Raw genomic sequence first — 18625 nt, 5'->3', positions numbered from 1 at the left:
CGGGGATCTTTCCGACCTAGAGATCAAACCCGAGTGGTTTGCATCTCCTGCGCCGGCAGGCAGATTCTTTACCACTAGCGCTGCCGGTAGTTTGGTTTTTTTAAAGAACAAGAAGAGAAAGCAACAATTACTATAACCGAGTCCAAGTTTGTACTACTCGCTGCATACCTGACCATTAACCGTACTTCTCAGAGTTGTGGGATGTAAGTGACCATAAACGGTGTATTGCTCGTTCCCAGAACTGCAAGGTCACCTGTGACTCATTAGCTAGATTATCAAGGGCCACGAGAGAACGGTGGTTCACACCGAAGGTTCACGGAGCGTACACTGAGATGTTTGTATTCCTGAAGCAAATCTGCTTCCCCAGGCAGCCTCTCTGGCGTCCTGCAGGGGATTCTTCAGCCCTGGCTTGCAAAGACTGGTAAGGTCCAAGACTCGGATGAATCTCTGACTGCTCCCGTGATCCTTGTTGTCATGGAAACAACTGGAAATTCCTTGTGATGACTTCTAATCCTTGTCTTATTGAGTGCCAGCTTATTATTATTTGTGTGTCTGTGTGTGTATCTTCCTATGAAAAAGGAGGGGGTCTGGCTTTGGGGCCAAGAGAGAGAGAAGAGGAAGGTGAAGAAAGAGGAGGAGGTGAAGGCAGAGAAGGCAGGTGAGAAGAGGAAGGGGGAAGGAGGGGACTGGGGTTGATGGGAAAACAGAAGAAGGAGAAAGAGGAGGCGGGACGAAGGGGAGGGGACAGGAAGGAGACCGGCGGTGTGGCTATAAACTCTCGAGGGTCCGCTCCTGGCCGGCTGCTCCTTGGAGGAGGGGCATGGCGCTGCCCGTGGGGCTTCTGTCGGTTTCAATCTACTGGTTCCACAGTGCGGCCGGTCTCCAACATGGAGGTGAGCAGCGATGTGACAGTGCCTGGGGTCGGATGTTTGAAAACCTCTCCTGCCATGTGTAATCAAATCAGAGGCACCAGGAAGGGTAAGGGCCATCTTTATCTCATGTTCCCTCAGAAAGAAAAAGATACTCTGTATTTTTTTTTTTGAAAATAAAATCCACTGATGAACGTATTTTTTTTTAATGTTAAAAAAAATCCTTTTGGCATGTGGAATCTTAGCTTCCTGACCAGGGATTGAACCCATGACCTCTGCATTAGCAGCATGCAGTCTTAACCACTGGACCACCAGGGAAGCCCTAGGGTGTTGTTGTTTTTTTTTCTAATAAGATGATTCGACAAAGAGCCGGAACGTGAATTAGAAAATTTTGTTGACAGAAGTCATGTTCCTTGATGACCATGTGTCTTCTTTCATGCTAATATATTTTGTTTGTGTACTTTTGTCTTTTTTTTTTTTTTTGGAGGGGGGGTGGTTGAGGGGTTTGGCTACACAGTGAGGCTTGTGAAATCTTAGTTCCCTGGGCCCTTGGCAGTGAAAACATGGAGTTCTAATTACTGGTCCACCAGGGAATTCCCATGCTAATATATTTTAAATGCCTTATGGAGAGGTTTTCGAAAATGGAACTAATTTTTGGAAAGACTATTTAATTCTTTTTACCAAAATCATGTTGCTTTCAACTGTTATAAAGTGACAATAAAAGAAGGGATTTCATTATGGGTGCATTTCTTACATGTCTGAAGAGACGTACATAGAGTTGTCAAAATAACTTTTTTATGGAGTGGCAAAAAAACTATGATCTTGCACAAACTATTTTCAAGTATTCTTCAGGTCATCTTTGCATGGAAAGACAAGTCAAACATAGGATTGATTAAAAGTTTTTTAAAAAAGGAAAAGATGCTCTTGGTATAACCATGACTACTACTGCCTTCTCAGTTAGATTTTTCACACTTGTAGAAAAACAACACCTTTGCTTGTACATAGGTTTTTTACAAGATGTCACTTTTGTACGTTCATAAGAAGGAAATTATACACGAGAGAAGCTAGTTAAGCTGTTCCTAAAATTTCTCTACTTGTTGTGACTGGCCTTCTGAATTATTAAAGTCATATTTTTCCATATAACATTATCTTTTGGCTGCGCAGAATCTCAGTGATGGCAGCATTTCTTGAAACAATGCATAAAACAATTAAAACTCATTGGTCCTGGGCAGTGAGCCGGTCTCAACAAGTAGGTAGTGGTGATCTGCTTTGAATCTTTGAAACTGTTGCTTATTCACTGCCTCTCTCTCCTCTTGTAACCCAGAAGTTAAGAAAGCCTATTCTTGCCTCCGAGGATTTCTCTTTTGAGCCACAGACATCCGTACTACTCGTTTTGACGCTGACTTCTTGAAGACCGTCATCTTTAGTGCAGGCATAACCACATCTCCATAGCAACCTGATCTGCAGATAATAAGATGCCAGCAGGTGTAAGGGGGCATTCTGCTATTGGAAATGTTCGAACATGAAAAGCCAAGTATTTTAGCATCTTCCGAGCGATGAGATAGTAGGTTTTCGATCCTGTGGTAAAGAATCTGCCTGTAAAGCAGGAGACCCAGGTTCAATCCCTGGGTTGGGAAGATCCCCTGGAGAAGACAATGGCTGCCCACTCCAGTATTCTTGCCTGAAGGACCCCATAGACAGAGGAGCCTGGCAGGCTACAGTCCCTGGGGTCGCAAAGAGTTGGACATGAACTGACCACCAACAACAACCTAAATCCCCTGTCTGTCTGTCCTGAAGTTGGACATGTGACTGACCTGGCCAGACTTCACAGAAGGCTCATCCGATTGATCTTGTTCCAGGGGGAGAAATTTGCCATGTACAAAGCATAATTTCTCCGCTAGAACAAGCTTTGAGGAGTACTCAGGGATCCCATGACAGTGGGGTCACTTGCAGGAAGGACAGTCTAGGTGGCCAGACCCTGACATGCAGTGTGAACACAGGGTTCTGGGATTGTCGTCTGTTGCCTGTTACCATTTCTGTCTCCTGTGGGGTTGGACCGCCCACGGGCTAACACTAATAGTTAAACTTCAGCAAAGCGTTAGTCGCTCAGTCGTGTCTGACTCTTTGCAATCCCACGGACAGTAGCCCACAAAGCTCCTCTGTCCATGGAATTTTCCAGGCAAGAATACTGGAGTGGGGTGCCATTTCCTTCTCCAGGGTGGGTGGCTACAGTCGTCGGGGTCGCAAAAGGGTCGAACATAACTTAGCAAGTAAACGTTAGTGACAACATTCACGGAATGAGTTTGACTGGTTTAGATGCTTCATATAAAGTAGAATCAGGCAGTGTTTTTCCTCCTAGGTCTAGTTTATTTCTTTTGGCATAATATGCCCTCCAGGTTCATCCACATCTTTGCCCATGGCCGGATTTCCTTCCTATTAAGGCTGAAAAATATTCTGTTGTGTATATAAACCATGTCTTTACCCATTCATCATCGATGGACATTTAGGTTGCTTTTGCGTCTTGCTGCTGCTACTAAGTCACTTCAGTCGTGTCCGACTCTGTGCGACCCCATAGATGGAAGCCCACCAGGCTCCCCCATCCCTGGGATGCTCCAGGCAAGAACTCCGGAGTGGGTTGCCATTTCCTTCTCCAACACAGGAAAGTGAAAAGTGAAAGTGAAGTCGCTCAGTCGTGTCCGACCTCAGCGACCCCATGGACTGCAGCCTTCCTTTGTCCATGGAATTTTCCAGGCAAGAGTACTGGAGTGGGGTGCCATTGCCTTCTTGACTACTGTAAATAGTGCTGCAATGATATGATATGCTAGTGAAGATCTCTTCAAGATCCTGGCTTCGGTTCTCTCAGATAAAAACCCAGATGTGGGGTTACTGGATCCTATGGCAATTCTATTTTGAATCTTTCGAGAAACTTCTTAGGGGCTGTACTATTTTACATTCCTACCACGAATGCTGCGTAATTCTTTGCTGTTGTGATTAGGTCAGGTTTCCTTTTAAAAATATTTAAAATCTTTGTATCGTGCAAGCATTTCTGAATTGTCTAGTGCTCTCCCTTCTGCGTGAGTGGAAGAAAACATTTCTAGCGCTAAGCAGTGAGGCTCACATTATACTTTTATATAGCACAGGTGATACTGTGAAACCAGTATTGGGTTGGCCACAAAAGTCTGCTCGGGTTTTCCCGTAAGATATTATGCAAAAACCTGACATGAAATCTTTTGGCCAACCCAATGTCTTGTATACTGGCTTGAATCTTATTAATGATGACAGTTGTGATGAAATGATGGTGATGATGATGATGGTGATAATATTTCAGTAGTTATAACATTCTGGGTAACAATAGCAGTTACAAGCTATTAAGTTCTTTGTTTCAGGCACTATTCTAAGTACTTTATATGCGTAATAATCTGTTCCTCCTAACAGTTCCTTGTTGTTCAATGGCTCAGTCATGTCCCATTCTTTGCAACCCCATGGACTGAAGCCCACCAGGCGCCCCTGTCCTTCACTATCTCCGGGAGTTTCCTCAGACTCATGTCCAGGGAGTCAACGATGCCATCCAACCATCTCACCCTCTGCCACCCTCTTAACAGTCCCCTGGGGGAGGTAAAGTTTTGGTCTTCATTTTATAGAAGAAAATCTGAGGCACTGTGGTTGGAAACAGTGACTGACTTTATTTTCTTGGGCTCCAAAATCATTGCAGATGGTGACTGCAGCCGTGAAATTAAAAGACACTTGCTCTTTGGAAGAAAAGCTATGACCAACCTAGACAGCGTATGAAAAAGCAGAGACATCACTTTGCCGACAAAGTCTGTCTAGTCAAACTATGGTTTTTCCAGTAGTCATGTATGGATGTGAGAGTTGGACTATAAAGAAAGCTGAGTGCCAAAGAATTGATGCTTTTGAACTGTGGTGTTGGAGAAGACTCTTGAGAGTCGCTTGGACTGCAAGGAGATCCAACCAGTCAGTCCTAAAGGAAATCAACCCCAAATACTCATTGGAAGGACTGATGCTGAGGCTGAAGCTCCAATACTTTGGCCACCTGATGCGAAGAACTGACTCTTTGGAAAAGACCCTGATGCTGGGAAAGACTGAAGGCAGGAGGAGAAGGGGACGACAGAGGATGAGATGGTTGGGTGGCATACTGAATGTATGGACATGAAAGCCTGGCCTGCTGCAGTCCATGGGGTTGCAAAGAGTTAGACACGAATGAAGTGACTAAGCACATCCCATCACAAGCTTGAATAAGTTTCCACTTGATGGTAGATAATAATCAGGATTGTTGTAATAAGAGAAAGCCTTATCATTGCAGTACAATTGCTATCATATTCGAAGTGCTTGCTAACTGCTCTCTACTGGGCAGAGCCCAAAACACATGTTTTTGATTTAATCCTCACAACAAACCCGAGAAATTGTTGAAAAGATCCTTTTTTAATAGACGCTAAAACTAATTGGACCTCATTTTAAGACGGTTAAGTAAATGGTTGCTTCAAATTGTACTTTGCTGACAGTGCTGAAAAGAAATAGAATAAAACAAGAAATAATGGTGAAATGATAAAATATTTTCCTATTATTGTGTGATTTATTTTGTAGGGAAGGTGGAAAAAGGAAATCCTTTACTTTTGCCTGCTGAATGTCTTTGTTTCAAAAATAACTTTAATTTGTGCCTTATTCACTCACAAAATTTGGAAAGTACAGTTAAAGCAAAAGGAAAAATTAGAAGTCACCCACAATAACACCACTGGAAATAAACATTGAATTTTTACCTTTAAAATATTATTTTTACTAGAATAATTTGGTAAAGTATTTATTTTATGTTATTTTAAAGGCTAAATCTAGTGAAATGAAAATTTGTTTAAAATTGTGTCTTTCAGATACATATTTACCAACCATGGGTGAGTTGAAAAGTCTTTTAAAATTTTGCAATAAAATGTGAAGCAATTGAATACTGTACTTCTTTTCCTGGTAAGAAATCATATTTTTCGTGAAATTGCTTTATTATGTGCTTGTGTATAAGATAAAGGACATTCCATGTTAAAAATAGCTAAGAAAAAAAAGAAGAGAGAAATCATAATTTTACTGGATGCTTTGCTGATAATATTTTTAGATCATCAAGTATCTTCATTACATATAATTTTATAACATGATTTCATTTTTGCAAAAATAGCATCTTACAGAATGAAATTAAACAGAAAATGCCTTTTGTCATCTGAAAACAAAGTATACATGTTTCCATATCTATGTATATGCTCATCTTTTCTGATGCCTGTATGATATTATAAAGCTGTATTTTGTTTTAAAATTCCCTTAGTGATTGATATTTTTGGATTCTTTTCTCTTTTCTTTTACTGTTATGAGCCATGCTGAAATGGACATCCTTAATCCTAATGTCATTCCAGCTAAAACCAGGAAACCACTGAGGGGTCTATTGTAAATAGAACCGATGAAAATCACTGGAAGGAGGTGGTTCTCATATATGTGCGATTTTCAAAAGGAACTTATCTGTAAGCCTACAGAACATAACAGGCAAAATTAGTTCATGCTTGTATACTTAAAGTCCTTAGGAAGACTAGTAGATGACTAGCTTTAGAAAAAGAATCAGGCTATATGACTGAATTGCAGATAGACATATTAACCCATTAATCAGTAGTTTTTCTCTATACTGGTAAGAACCAACTAGACACTGATAGAAAATGAAGTCATTCTATTTTATATCAATGTCACAAAATGTTTTGGGGTTACATCAGCAAGAAATATGTAGGACTTATATAAAGCAAATTATATAATCATATTGAAGAACAGAAATCACATTCCTGAAAAAGTAGACGATCATGCCGTGTTCTTGGATGGAAGATGTGAGAATAATGAAATAAATGTCGACTTCAAATTTATTTTGCAGAAACTGTAACTCATCTCCCAGAAGTCAAAGGTAAGTTGATCAGAAAACTTCTGCTAAAAAGCATGTTTTAAAAAAAAAAAATTGTAAAAATGGGGAAATCAGTGGGATATTTTCCTGGTTAAAAAAATAATCTTTTTCCTCCTTTCTTAAAGTGTAATATAGGGACTTCCCTGGTGGTCCATTGATTAAGAATCTGCCTTGCAGTGCAGGTGACTGGGGTTCGATCCCTGGTCGGGGAGCTTAGATCCCACATGGTGCAGCCAAGAAACAAAACAAAAACAAGATGGAGAAAGCACTCTGAAATTTCACTGGCACTACCTGTTTCTACTCTTTAATTTCTTCCAGTCTAATACAAAAATACCTGATTTTAAAGTTCATATAGAAAAAAAAAGTCCAATAGTAATTAGGAATATTATAAGCAAAAATAGTGCTGGGGGTGAGAAATACCTCGTATTAACATGATCAAGTATGGAAATAAACCACAAATATAATAGTATAAATAGCTGTGTGTGTTTGTGCCTGTGTGTGCGTGTGAGGATGAGGGTGTATGATGGTGAAAGAGGATGAAGAAAAGAGATATGGCAGGAGGTGGTGGTAATCATTTAATAGATAGATGCCCACAGTTATGTTTCTAAGCTTAAGGTATATTTCTGGAACTAGGGTTAAATGCTTAGCAAAATTTCAAGACTGTTGATGCCATAGAAAATAGTGGGACAGATGTAGGAGTATAAAACAAACAAGCAAACAAAAAACCTTTATTAGTAGAGTTCCCACAGCTCTGCTATATTGTGTGACTCAATAAATGTTCAATAAAATTGGGTCCTGATTCTGAATTCTGAGTACAAACCCCCTTCCAGCCCCCAGCAGGAAAGTAATGTAACCTCTCAATGAACAGTCCCAGAAAGGGATGACCTGAATCTTTGTTTTCTCTAGAGGGCAAGTGTTTCTTTCCATTCCGCTATAGAGATGGAATCTTCTATGACTGTGTCCAGTTCAAGGTAAAACACAAGTGGTGTTCCTTGAATGAAACTTATGAAGGATATTGGAAGTACTGTTCTGAAGAAGGTGAGAGTCTTGACTTGGAATTCAAGGTGGTGATAATTGGTCTTGGGGGAGTGGTCTGGGGGTGGGTGAGATCACAAGAGGGTTCTGCAAAGGGAATTCACAGTCAATTAAATTGTGAAATAAGGGATGCATTGTTCTCTGATGGTCAGAAAAATCACATTGCACCAAGCATCTGAGTGCTTCAACCATGTTACCTTGGAAAGAAACCTTTCAGCAGAACCTCAATCCCTCACCAATACTGTTTTGCATATGCTTATGGTGGAACAGAGCAGAGCAGATGAGAGTGGGAACGTGTGTGTGTGTGTGTGTGTGTGTGTGATGGCAGAGACAAGGTACAAAATAAAAAGAGTTCTTATTTTGATTGCTTCTCTCTTCTCTGTAGACTTTGCAAAATGTGTGTTTCCCTTCTGGTACAGACGCCTCATTTACTGGGAATGTACCGAGGACGGGGATTCGTTTGGGAAAGCATGGTGTTCACTGACCCGGAATTATAACAAGGACAGGATTTGGAAATACTGTGACTGATAGTGAGATTTATTTAGGGGAGGGCATGAAGACGTTTAATAGTTCTCATGGGAAAGACGTTACAATTTTGATTGGGAAAGGAGCATGTAAAACTCTCATTAAAAGAATTTTATTCTGAGATACGAATGGAAGGTGATTGGCTGTAAATAAATTTGGGATTTTGATTATGGACCATAAGGTTTCGGTACATGTATTCTAGCCTCAGCACTTTAACTTGCTGATTGTGTAAAATTGGGTCCTTTTAAAAAAGTGTATGGACTCTGGGTGGTAATGATGTGTCAATGTGGGTCCATAGATCAGAACCAATGGTGGGGAATTTTGATTATGGGGAGGCTGTTCATGTAAGGGGGTGTGGGTTATATGAGAAATCTCTGTATCTTCTGCTCAATTTTTCTGTGCACCTAAAACTTCTCTAAAAAATAAAATGTATTAAAATTCATTGCTTTAATAATTTTTTTAAAACAGAAAAAATAAGTGATAATTGAGACAAGACCAAAGGTAGAAACATGGGTGCTGATTAGATGAAGTGTAGGAATGAGGCTCAGACTTCCCTGGCAGTCCAGTGGCTAACACTCCACACTCCCAGTGGCAGGGGGCCTGGGTTCCATCCCTGGTCAGAGAACTAGGTCCCACACGTTGCAACTAAAGATTCTGCACGCTGCAACTAAGACCCAACATGACCAAATAAATAAATATTAAAATTAAAAAAAAAAGAATGAGGCTTGGACTTCCCTGGTGGAGCAGTGGGTAAGAATCTGCCTGCCAATGCAGGGGACACTGGTTCGACCCCTGGTCTTGGAGGATTCCGCATGCCGCAGAGCAGCTAAGCCCCTGCGCCCCAACTACTGAGCCTGTGCTCCGGAACCTGTGGAGCCACAACCAGAGAAAGCCTGCGTGCAGCAACAAAGACCCAGCACATCCAAAAATAAATAAATAAAATTATTTAAAAAAATAAAAATGGAGTGACTGTGGCTCAAGCATTCAAATAGAGCCAGGTGGCCACTGTGGATGGATGTCGTTTCAGATACGTTCCTCCATCACAGAGAACTTGAATTTTCAAACTCAGGAGAAACCGGATGTGGAGGAAAGAATGCTGCTGCCACCAAGTCATGTCAGTCGTGTCCGACTCTGTGTGACACCGTAGACGGCAGCCCACCAGGCTCTCCCGTCCCTGGGATTCTCCAGGCAAGAACACTGGAGTGGGTTGCCATTTCCTTCTCCAATGCATGAAAGTGGAAAGTGAAAATTGAAAGTGAAGTCGCTCCGTCGTGTCCGACTCCTAGTGACCCCATGGACTGCAGTCTACCAGGCTCCTCCATCCATGGGATTTTCCAGGCAAGAGTACTGGAGTGGGGGTGCCATTGCCTTCTCTGAGAAGAAAGAATAGAGGACCCTAAAGTTGAGAGAGAGAAAGCGCACCACATAGAAGGGCCTGGTGGGTTTCCTTCACGTCACCTTCACCTGCACTTGTCAAGAACCAAACTTTCTTTTCTTTCAGCTCTGAAGTTTTCACCTGCTTTGCAGTGCTCATGAGCCTCTCCTAATATAATTTGCAAGAAGTTGCTTCTCTGTCTAAATTGCATCCCTGGTGGCTCAGATGGTAAAGAATCCTCCTGCAATTCGAGAGACCTGGGTTCGATCCCTGGGTTGGGAAGATCCCCCTGGAGGAGGGCATGGAAACCCACTCCAGTATTCTTGCCTGGAGAATCCCCATGGACAGAGGAGCCTGGCAGGTTGCAGTCCATGGGGGTTGTGATGAGTCAGACACGACTGAGCGACTAAGCATAGCACTGTCTAAATTAACCAACGCCAACTTTTGTGGTTTGCACACATGATCCCTGACTAATAGAGCTGCCATCGGGTTGAGTTTTAATTCTATATTCAGGCTGAATCATTTAGAGATGCAGTAAAGCATAGGAAGGGGTTGACGGCACTTACCCTGCAGAGAGCTAAAACTGGATTGCTAAAATCCAGTGTCCACCGATTAGTATGGAAAACTCGCTCTTTACTGACTGTCTCTAACTCTCTGGGTTAGAGTTTTACCCTATAGCATTGCCATGAGCAATATTATAGAGAAAGAGATGAACAAAGATGCATGAGAGAACATTTTTTTTCTTCTTTGAAGCCAGAGAGAGACAAGCACCATATTACTTCATTTATATGTGGAATCTAAAAAAGCTAAACTCTTAGAAACAGAGAGTAGATTGGTGGTTACCAGGGGCTGAGAGAGTGGGGGAAATGAGCAGTGTTGATCAAAGGGTACACATTTTCAGTTCTGGATAAACAAATTCTGGAGATCTAATATTGTGTAGTTAAAAATTGATAAGAAAGTCAGTCTTAAATGCTCTCAACACACACAGACACAAACGGTAACTTTGCAAGGTGATCAAGGTGTTATGTAACCTTATTACGGTAATCATTTCACATAATATATGTATGTATTGAATCATCACATTATATACCTAATCTTACATAGTTACAGATCATTTATATCTCAGGAAAGCTGGAAAAAAATGAAACATATGTAAAAACAGCAAATAGATTAATCACATACATAAAATAAATCTCATCCCCTCAAAAAAAAAAAATTCCCTTTAACTTCCAAGATAAGGTTTGACCAAGTATCTGAGCACCATGGCCCAGCCAAGTTGACCCATAAAATTAACCAACAAATAAGGTAATCAAAATTCAGACCGCAGGGACTTCCCTGCGGTCCAGTGGTTAAGACTTCACCTTACAAAACAGAGGGTGTGAGTTCAAATCCTGGGTGAGGAGCTAAGATCCCCTATGCCTCGGGACCAAGAAAAGTTTTTTAGATACTGACTAGGAGGTAGAGTTTCTGGAGGAAGGGAGAATATCGTCCCCTGTGGTTTTGCAGACGTTCAAGATTCTATTTACAAGAACAGCAACATAAACAATCATTTGTTGAAAGGTTGTAAGGAACAGTATCCAGTGCCAATTGACTTACATCGGGTAATCTCTGTATATTCAGCTTTGAGCCTCTCTGACCCACCCTGTTCATATGTCATCACAAAGGTACATTCGTGTGATTTCCCTGCACTGAGTCTTCCCGCCCTGTTCACATTTTCTTTTTTTTTCTCTTTCAGTTCAGCTCAGTTGCTCAGTCATGTCCAACTCTTTGCGACCCCATGGGCTGCAGCACACCAGGCTTCCCTGTCCTGCACTACCTCCCAGAGTTTGCTGAAACTCATGTCCATTGAGTTGGTGATGTCATTCAACCTCTCATCCTTGGTCACCCCCTTCTCCTCCTGCCCTCAATCTTTTGCAGCCCAGTTCACGCAATGGGAAAAAAAAAAAAAAACCCCGTTGGCAGAGGACATCTATTTCCTAAACACCTGTGATCTTCCTTAAGAATTCATTGATGGTCAAAGAATATATTTGCAGCAAGCATGTCATCAAAGGGATATATTTACTAATCCAGACTGTGCCACTTATGACAGGCAATTTCCTTGATCTCTCTAAGCCTCGGTTTCCTCATCTATAAGGACAAGGACTTCCCTGGTGGTTCCGTGGCTCAGATTCTGCCCTCCCAAACGCAGGGGGCCCAGGTTCAATCCCTGGTCTGGGAACTAATTCCCACACATCGCAACTAAGAGTTCACATGCCACAACTAAGCCCTGGCAAAGCCAGATAAATCAATATTTAATCAAATAAAATGAGAATATTGCTAAAAATAAAATAAGCACGGTAGACATCTCATGGCTCACGTCTCACGTCTCATGGCATGTGAAACGATATACTCCGTTCCCATTATTTGCCATAGTTATGCTCAAAAAAGTTGCCAGGAATGCTGAGTTAGTGACTCCTGACTCATGGCCCCAGAGCGAAATACGGGGCGACACGTTCACAACATGGGCACCAACTGATCAGTACACAGCTTGGATTTATGTGTTTCAGTTTAAAGACAGCTTATTCCATGAATATTGTTGGTTCACTCACGCTGCACTCACAGCCAACAGCAGCGTAACTGAAGCCCGAAGGAATCTCATCTCACACATGTATTTTCTCCAGGTAATGCATCACAGCCTTCGTGAGCTTAAGACACCAGAGTGTGTCAGCGCTGTACTCAGAAGCGTTTTAAACAAAAAAACACCAAGGAGAAAACACAACATACACACTGTGAAAGGAACCATTTATAGTAGGAAGGCTGAAGCAGGAAGGCGGAGTTCGGTTGTCTTCTCTCTCAACACTGAAATCCCCAAAGGTATCATTGCTCTGCCTTTCTGTGAAGGACTCTGAAAAGGCAATGCGTGCCTGTTGACTTGGTAGTTCTTAATACATTCCAGCAAGCAAGTACATCTACAAATGTGGGATCCATGAATAATGAGACCCACAGAGGATGCAACTGTATCACGCATGCTTCCTACCACTAGAAAGTAATCAATAAATATTAGCTATTTTTGTTACTATTGAAAGAATTAGGACCTAGATAGATAGGCACTTCCCTCCTCATAGTATTGATGCCTGCAGCCTTCCACATATACACATATATGTCAGCCAGTCAGTTCAGTCGCTCAGTCGTGTCCGACTCTTTGTGACGCCATGGACCGCAGGATGCCAGGCTTCCCTGTCCATCACCTAATCCCAGAGCTTACTTAAACTCATGTCCATCGAGTTGTTGATGCCATCCAGCCATCTCATCCTCTGTCTTCCCCTTCTCCTCCTGCCTTCAATCTTTCCCAGCATCAGGGTCTTTTCCAAAGAGTCAGTTCTTCACATCAGGTGGCCAAAGTATTGGAGTTTCAGCTTCAGCATCAGTCCTTCCACTGAATATTCAGGACTGATCTCCTTTATGATGGACTTGTTGGATCTCCTCGCAGGTCAAGGGACTCTCAAGAGTCTTCTCCAACACCACAGTTCAAAAGCATCAATTCTTCAGTGCTCAGCTTTCTTTATAGTCCAACTCTCACATCCATACATGACTACTGGAAAAACCATAGTCTTGACTAGATGGACCTTTGTTGGGAAAGTAATGTCTCTGCTTTTCAATATGCTGTCTAGGTTGGTCATAGCTTTTCTTCCAAGAAGCAAGCATCTTTTAATTTCATGGCTACAATCACCATATGTACCAAATCATATTTTAAAATGTATTCTTACTGACAAATATCATATGATGTCACTTACAGGTGGAATATATACATATATAAAAAACGAGCTTATTTACAGAACAGAAATAGACCCACAGACATAGAGGTTGGGATTAACAGAAACATAGTAATCCATACAAAATAGACAAAGCAAGGACCTACTGTATAACACAGGGAACTATGCTCAATATTCTGTTACAACCTATAAGGAATAAGAATCCAGTCCAGATATATATATATCTGAAATGGAATATATATGTATTTATATGAACCACTGTGCTACTCACCTGAAACTGACCCGACGTTGTAAATCAACTATACTTTAATTAAATACAAAAACAACAAACTAGTTAATTAATTAAATACTGTGGAGCATGGTTTTTTAAAAAAGAAAGTCTGGAAACAGACTTTCTTCTTTGTGGACCCAGAAGGCTCGTAGTTTTTCATGAGGGATAGGTGATCCTCTAAAAAGAATTCTTCTGATTTGTCTTTCTAGTGTGGAATCGTTGGTAGAAAGAATAGTCTTCGAAATGGGTTTAACACTCTCAATGGAGATGGGCAGAACCTGCAGTGAGTCAACCCAGGTGCTAGCAATTTTTCTTAAGGTGCAAAGAGAACGCGGTGATTACGCCAGGCAACGGGGATCACTTAACTAACTAGAGCTTAGGGAATGGCGGACCCTTAGAGACCTCTGGTGGTGATAATCTAAACAAAGGTTTTTCAGAAATAAAAACAACAGCTCGCTAAAAGACCTATGACATGGAAGATCCAAAGGGCCAAACTTGAGCCCCCATGCTAGGATCAAAGCCTTTTACCTAATTTCTCAGCATGAGTCAGTTCATAGACTCAAAGCCTCTTGAATGAAGGGGAGGCTCGATCTCCATGAAGACACACACTGATGCAACTCCTTAGGCGTACACTGTAATCCTCCTTGGAAGACTTCCCCAGAGGGGCAACAGTGTTTGGTGCGCAGGAGAAAGTTGCTGTTGTTCAGCCACTAAGTTGCGTCTGACTCTTTGTGACCCCATGGACTACAGCATGCCAGGCTCCTCTGTCCTAATTCATTATCTCCCGAAGTTGGCTCAAACTCACGTCCACTGAGTCGGGGTGATGCCATCCAGCCATCATATCCTCTGCCACCCCCTTCTTTTGCCCTCAGTCTTTCCCAGCATCAGGGTCTTTTCCAGTGAGTCGGCTCTTCGCCATCAGGTGGCCAAAGTGTTAGATAATGGGAAATACCTAAGCTTTTCAGGAGCTACTGAATATTGGCTTTGAGCGAGGGTTCATTTTCAATTAAAAACAACAAACTAGTTAATTAAATACTGTAGATCATGGTTTTTTTTTAAAAAAAAAAAGTCTGGAAACAGCATCTTTGTGGACCCAGATGGCTCGTTGTAGTTTTTCATGAGGAACAGGCGATCCTCTAAAAAGAATCTTCCATTAAAAATGGAAGATCCAGTAATTAGAATGGATGATTCTAGGAACACGAGATTGAATCCTGACCCAAGTTCCCCATGCTCTTGGCTCAGTGTGATGCCAAGTATCCCCTGTAATGATTTTTCCAGGTACCGGGAGTAATAAGGACTTTCCTGGTGGCTCAGCTGGTAAAGAGTCGCCTGCAATACAGGAGACCCAGGTTCAGTCCCTGAGTTGGGAAGATCCCCTGCAGAAGGGAGTGGCATACTTGCCTGCAGAGTTCCATGGCCAGAGGAGCCTGGAGGGCTGCAGCTCATGGAACCGCAAACAGCTGAACTTGACCGAGCCACTAACACACTGGTGTCATGTGACTTACTTCACTCAGCATGAAGCCTCTGGGTTCATCCATGTTGTCACAAATGGCATGAGTTCCTTCTTTTTTAAGGCTGAATATTACTGCATTATATACAGCTGAGCACAGCACACAGGTACAGTTATACGCATATAATGATATTTACCATTTTCTTTATCCATTGATTCATCATTGGAGACATTGTTTCTGAGTCTTGGCTGTTGTGAATAGTGCTGCAATGAACTTGGGGTGAGGCACAGACATCTCTCCAGGGTAGTGACTTTATTACCTTTGGCTATATAGAACTCCGGGAGTTGGTGACGGACAGGGAGGCCTGGCGTGCTGCGATTCATGGGGCCACAAAGAGTCGGACACAACTGAGCGACTGAACTGAATTGAACTGAACTGAACTGATATACCCAGAAGTAAGATTGGTGGAGCATACAGAAGTTCTATTTTTAGTTTTTAAAGAAACCTCCAAACTCTTCTCCACAATGTCTGAACTAGACATTTTTTCAAAGACTTACAAATGGCCAACAAATATGTGAGAAGGTATTCAACATCACTCATCATCAGGGAAATTCAAATCAATACCACAGTTAGGTATCATCTCTCACGGGTGGGAAGGTTATCATCACAATGTCAAAGGTTAAGTATTGGCCAGAGTGGGGAGGAAAGGGAACCCTCCCATGTTCTCCTCAAGAAATCCACTAGGGGTCAGGCTTGAGCCCATCACCGTTCCAGCTCCATGTAAAAGAGAAAAATTCTACTTCACTGTTGGAGTAAAGCGTGATTTTGTGAACTTGGGAGGCCCTTTCCAAGAAGGTCATGTAGTATGGAATCAGACTGGAATTCCCAACCCACATTTTCCCAGTGGTTACGCTTCAGACAAATTGTGTGTTTTCAGCCTTGATTTCTCCATCCACAAATTGGGTTCATACTGTTGCTTACCTTACAGAGACTTTGATTGGATTATATGATATGGTGATGATTTTTACATACTGATTTTATTATTAGCTGTCATAACGGTTTTTCTAATAGTGTACATGTGTTAGTTACTAAGTCGTGTCCAACTCTTTGCAACCCCATGGACTGTAACCCATCAGGCTCCTCTTTCCATGGGATTCTCCAGGCAAGAATACTGGAGTGGGTTGCCATTCCCTTCTCCAGAGGATCTTCCTGGCCCAGGGATCGAACCCGCATCTCCTGTAGATTTTCCTAGCAGTAGCAAAGATTAAAGAAAACAATTATTCAGCACTTACTCTGTACCAGGGAATTGTTTTAATTGCATTACACAGAAGAACCCTTATACTACAGCAATCTTATAAATTATGTGCTATATTGTTTTTTTAATATTTATTTTATTTCATTTATTTTTTCGGCTGTGCCTGGTCTTAGTTGCAGAACATAGAACCTTCGATGCAGCATGTGGGTGTAACTCCCTGACCAGGGGCTGCACCCAGGCCGCTGCACTGAGAGCGCAGAGTCTTAGCCACGGGGCCCCTAGGGAAGTCCTTAGGTGCTGTTGTTATTCCATCGTATATGTCAGCAAAGGGAGGCATGAAGCAGTCTAGGTTCAAACGGAGGAGCCAGGAGCTGAATCCAGGCAGTCTAACAACAGAACAGAGTTCTCAATCTCAATCATTGCTTCAGTTCAGTTGCTCGGTCGTGTTTCACTCTTTGCGACCCCATGGACTGCAGCACGCCAGGACTCCCGTCCATCACCAACTCCCGGAGTTTACTCAGACTCATGTCCATCGAGTCAGTGATTCCATCCAACCATCTCCTCCTCTGTCGTCTCCTTTTCCTGCTGCCTTCAATCTTTCCCAGCATCAGGGTCTTTTCCAAAGAGTCAGTTCTTCGCATCAGGGCGCCAAAGTATCAGAGCTTCAGCATCAGCATCAGTCCTTTTAATGAACATTGAGGACTTAACAATGACGATTTTGCTCAGGGGCGCGCGTTGGTCTGCTTGTTGCATGTTAGCTTATAAATCCCTCCCACCAAGCCTTTGAGGGGGGCCCACCCATTCATTTGGCGAATCCCCTGATGATCCAGTGGTTAGGACATTGTACGGCCACTGCACAGGGGGACAGGTTTGATTCCTGATCAGGGAATTAAGATCCCACAAGCCAAAAAACAGACAAGCAGAAAAACCCAAAGTCTGAAACAATGGCTGCTGAGCACGTATTATTATTTATCTCAGGCTGTTTCATTCTACTGGAGATAAAGTATTGATCAGGAGAAAGACTGTCTCCTGAGTCCACACTCTGATGGAGGAGAGAGATAGCAAGCATCAAGAACACGGGGTCCTGTATAAGGATATCTGGGCATGAATGTAGAGAATCAGGCCAGGTGGAGATAAGCCCTGTGTAAATCACTAACTCAGGCTAAGAGAGAAGGAGAGATCGAGCTCTGGGATCCAGAACTTTAGACAGAAAGACTAAGGAGGCTTAAAAAAAAAAAAAAAATAAGGAAGTACAGTTGATTTACAGTGTTGTACCAGTCTCTGCCGGAGAAGGCAACGGCACCCCACTCCTGTACTCTTGCCTGGAAAATCCCATGGACGGAGGAGCCTGGTAGGCTGCAGTCCATGGGGTCTCGAAAAGTTGGACACGACTGAACGACTTCCTTTCACTTTTCACTTTCATGCATTGGAGAAGGAAATGGCAACCCACTCCAGTGTTCTTGCCTGGAGAATCCCAGGGACAGGGGAGCCTGGTGGGCTGCCGTCTATGGGGTCGCACAGAGTCGGACATGACTGAAGCGACTTAGCAGCAGCAGTAGCAGCAACCTGTCTCAGCTGTGCCGCAAAGTGACTCAGTTTGACACAGATATACATTATTTTTCTTTTTTCTTTACATTATTTTGCAAAACATTTTTTTCCATTATGGTTTATCCCAAGAGGTTGGATATAGTTCCCTGTGCTCTACAGTAGGGATCTTGTTTATCCATTTCTTTCCTTTGTTTAAAAAATTTTTTTTAATTGGAGTATAGTTGATTTACCCTGTTGTGGTCATTTCAGGTGTAAAGCATAGTGATACGACTTTATATATCCGTGTATATGTATTCTTTTATATACATGTAATATATAAGATATTTTTTCTTCAGATTCTTTTCCATCACAGGTTATTACAAGACACTGAGTATAATTCCCTGTGCTATACAGTCGGACCATGTTGTTTATGAACTTATATATTATATATAGCAGTGTGTTTCTGCTAGGCCCAAACTCTGAACATATCTCTCCCTCCCCTTTCCTGTTTGGTAACCATAAGTTTGTTTTCTGGGTCTGTGGGTCTATTTCTGTTTCAGAAATAAGAAGGCTTTTCTGAGCAGCTGGCCTTAAATCGTGGAGATCTGAAGAAAGGGACTGAAGTCTTGC

At 42.2% G+C, this 18625-nt stretch overlaps 2 protein-coding genes across 4 annotated transcripts in view; one reads left to right on the top strand and one right to left on the bottom strand.

Moving 5' to 3' along the window:
* ELSPBP1 (epididymal sperm binding protein 1) overlaps positions 1 to 18625 on the bottom strand; it is a 73087-nt gene that overhangs the window by 24760 nt on the left and 29702 nt on the right. The window lies entirely within an intron of this gene.
* On the top strand, positions 330 to 8806 carry BSPH1 (binder of sperm protein homolog 1). Of its 3 annotated transcripts, none has more exons than XM_060398726.1 (5): positions 330 to 658; positions 5753 to 5773; positions 6778 to 6807; positions 7711 to 7842; positions 8225 to 8806. In XM_060398726.1, the coding sequence occupies exons 1-5, from the start codon at positions 571 to 573 to the stop codon at positions 8365 to 8367; spliced, it is 414 nt and encodes a 137-aa protein (XP_060254709.1). In that variant the 5' UTR covers positions 330 to 570; the 3' UTR covers positions 8368 to 8806. The 3 variants fall into 3 exon arrangements, with proteins under 3 accessions (XP_060254709.1, XP_042088182.1, XP_042088181.2); XM_042232248.2 differs by lacking the exon at positions 330 to 658 and adding an exon at positions 799 to 893; XM_042232247.2 differs by lacking the exon at positions 330 to 658 and adding an exon at positions 799 to 978.

Source organism: Ovis aries, chromosome 14 (genome assembly GCF_016772045.2).
Source record: "Ovis aries strain OAR_USU_Benz2616 breed Rambouillet chromosome 14, ARS-UI_Ramb_v3.0, whole genome shotgun sequence".
NCBI classification, from domain to species: domain Eukaryota; kingdom Metazoa; phylum Chordata; class Mammalia; order Artiodactyla; family Bovidae; genus Ovis; species Ovis aries.
Note: the sequence above shows the minus strand (reverse complement) of the source record. Positions and strands in the feature narration are given on the sequence as shown.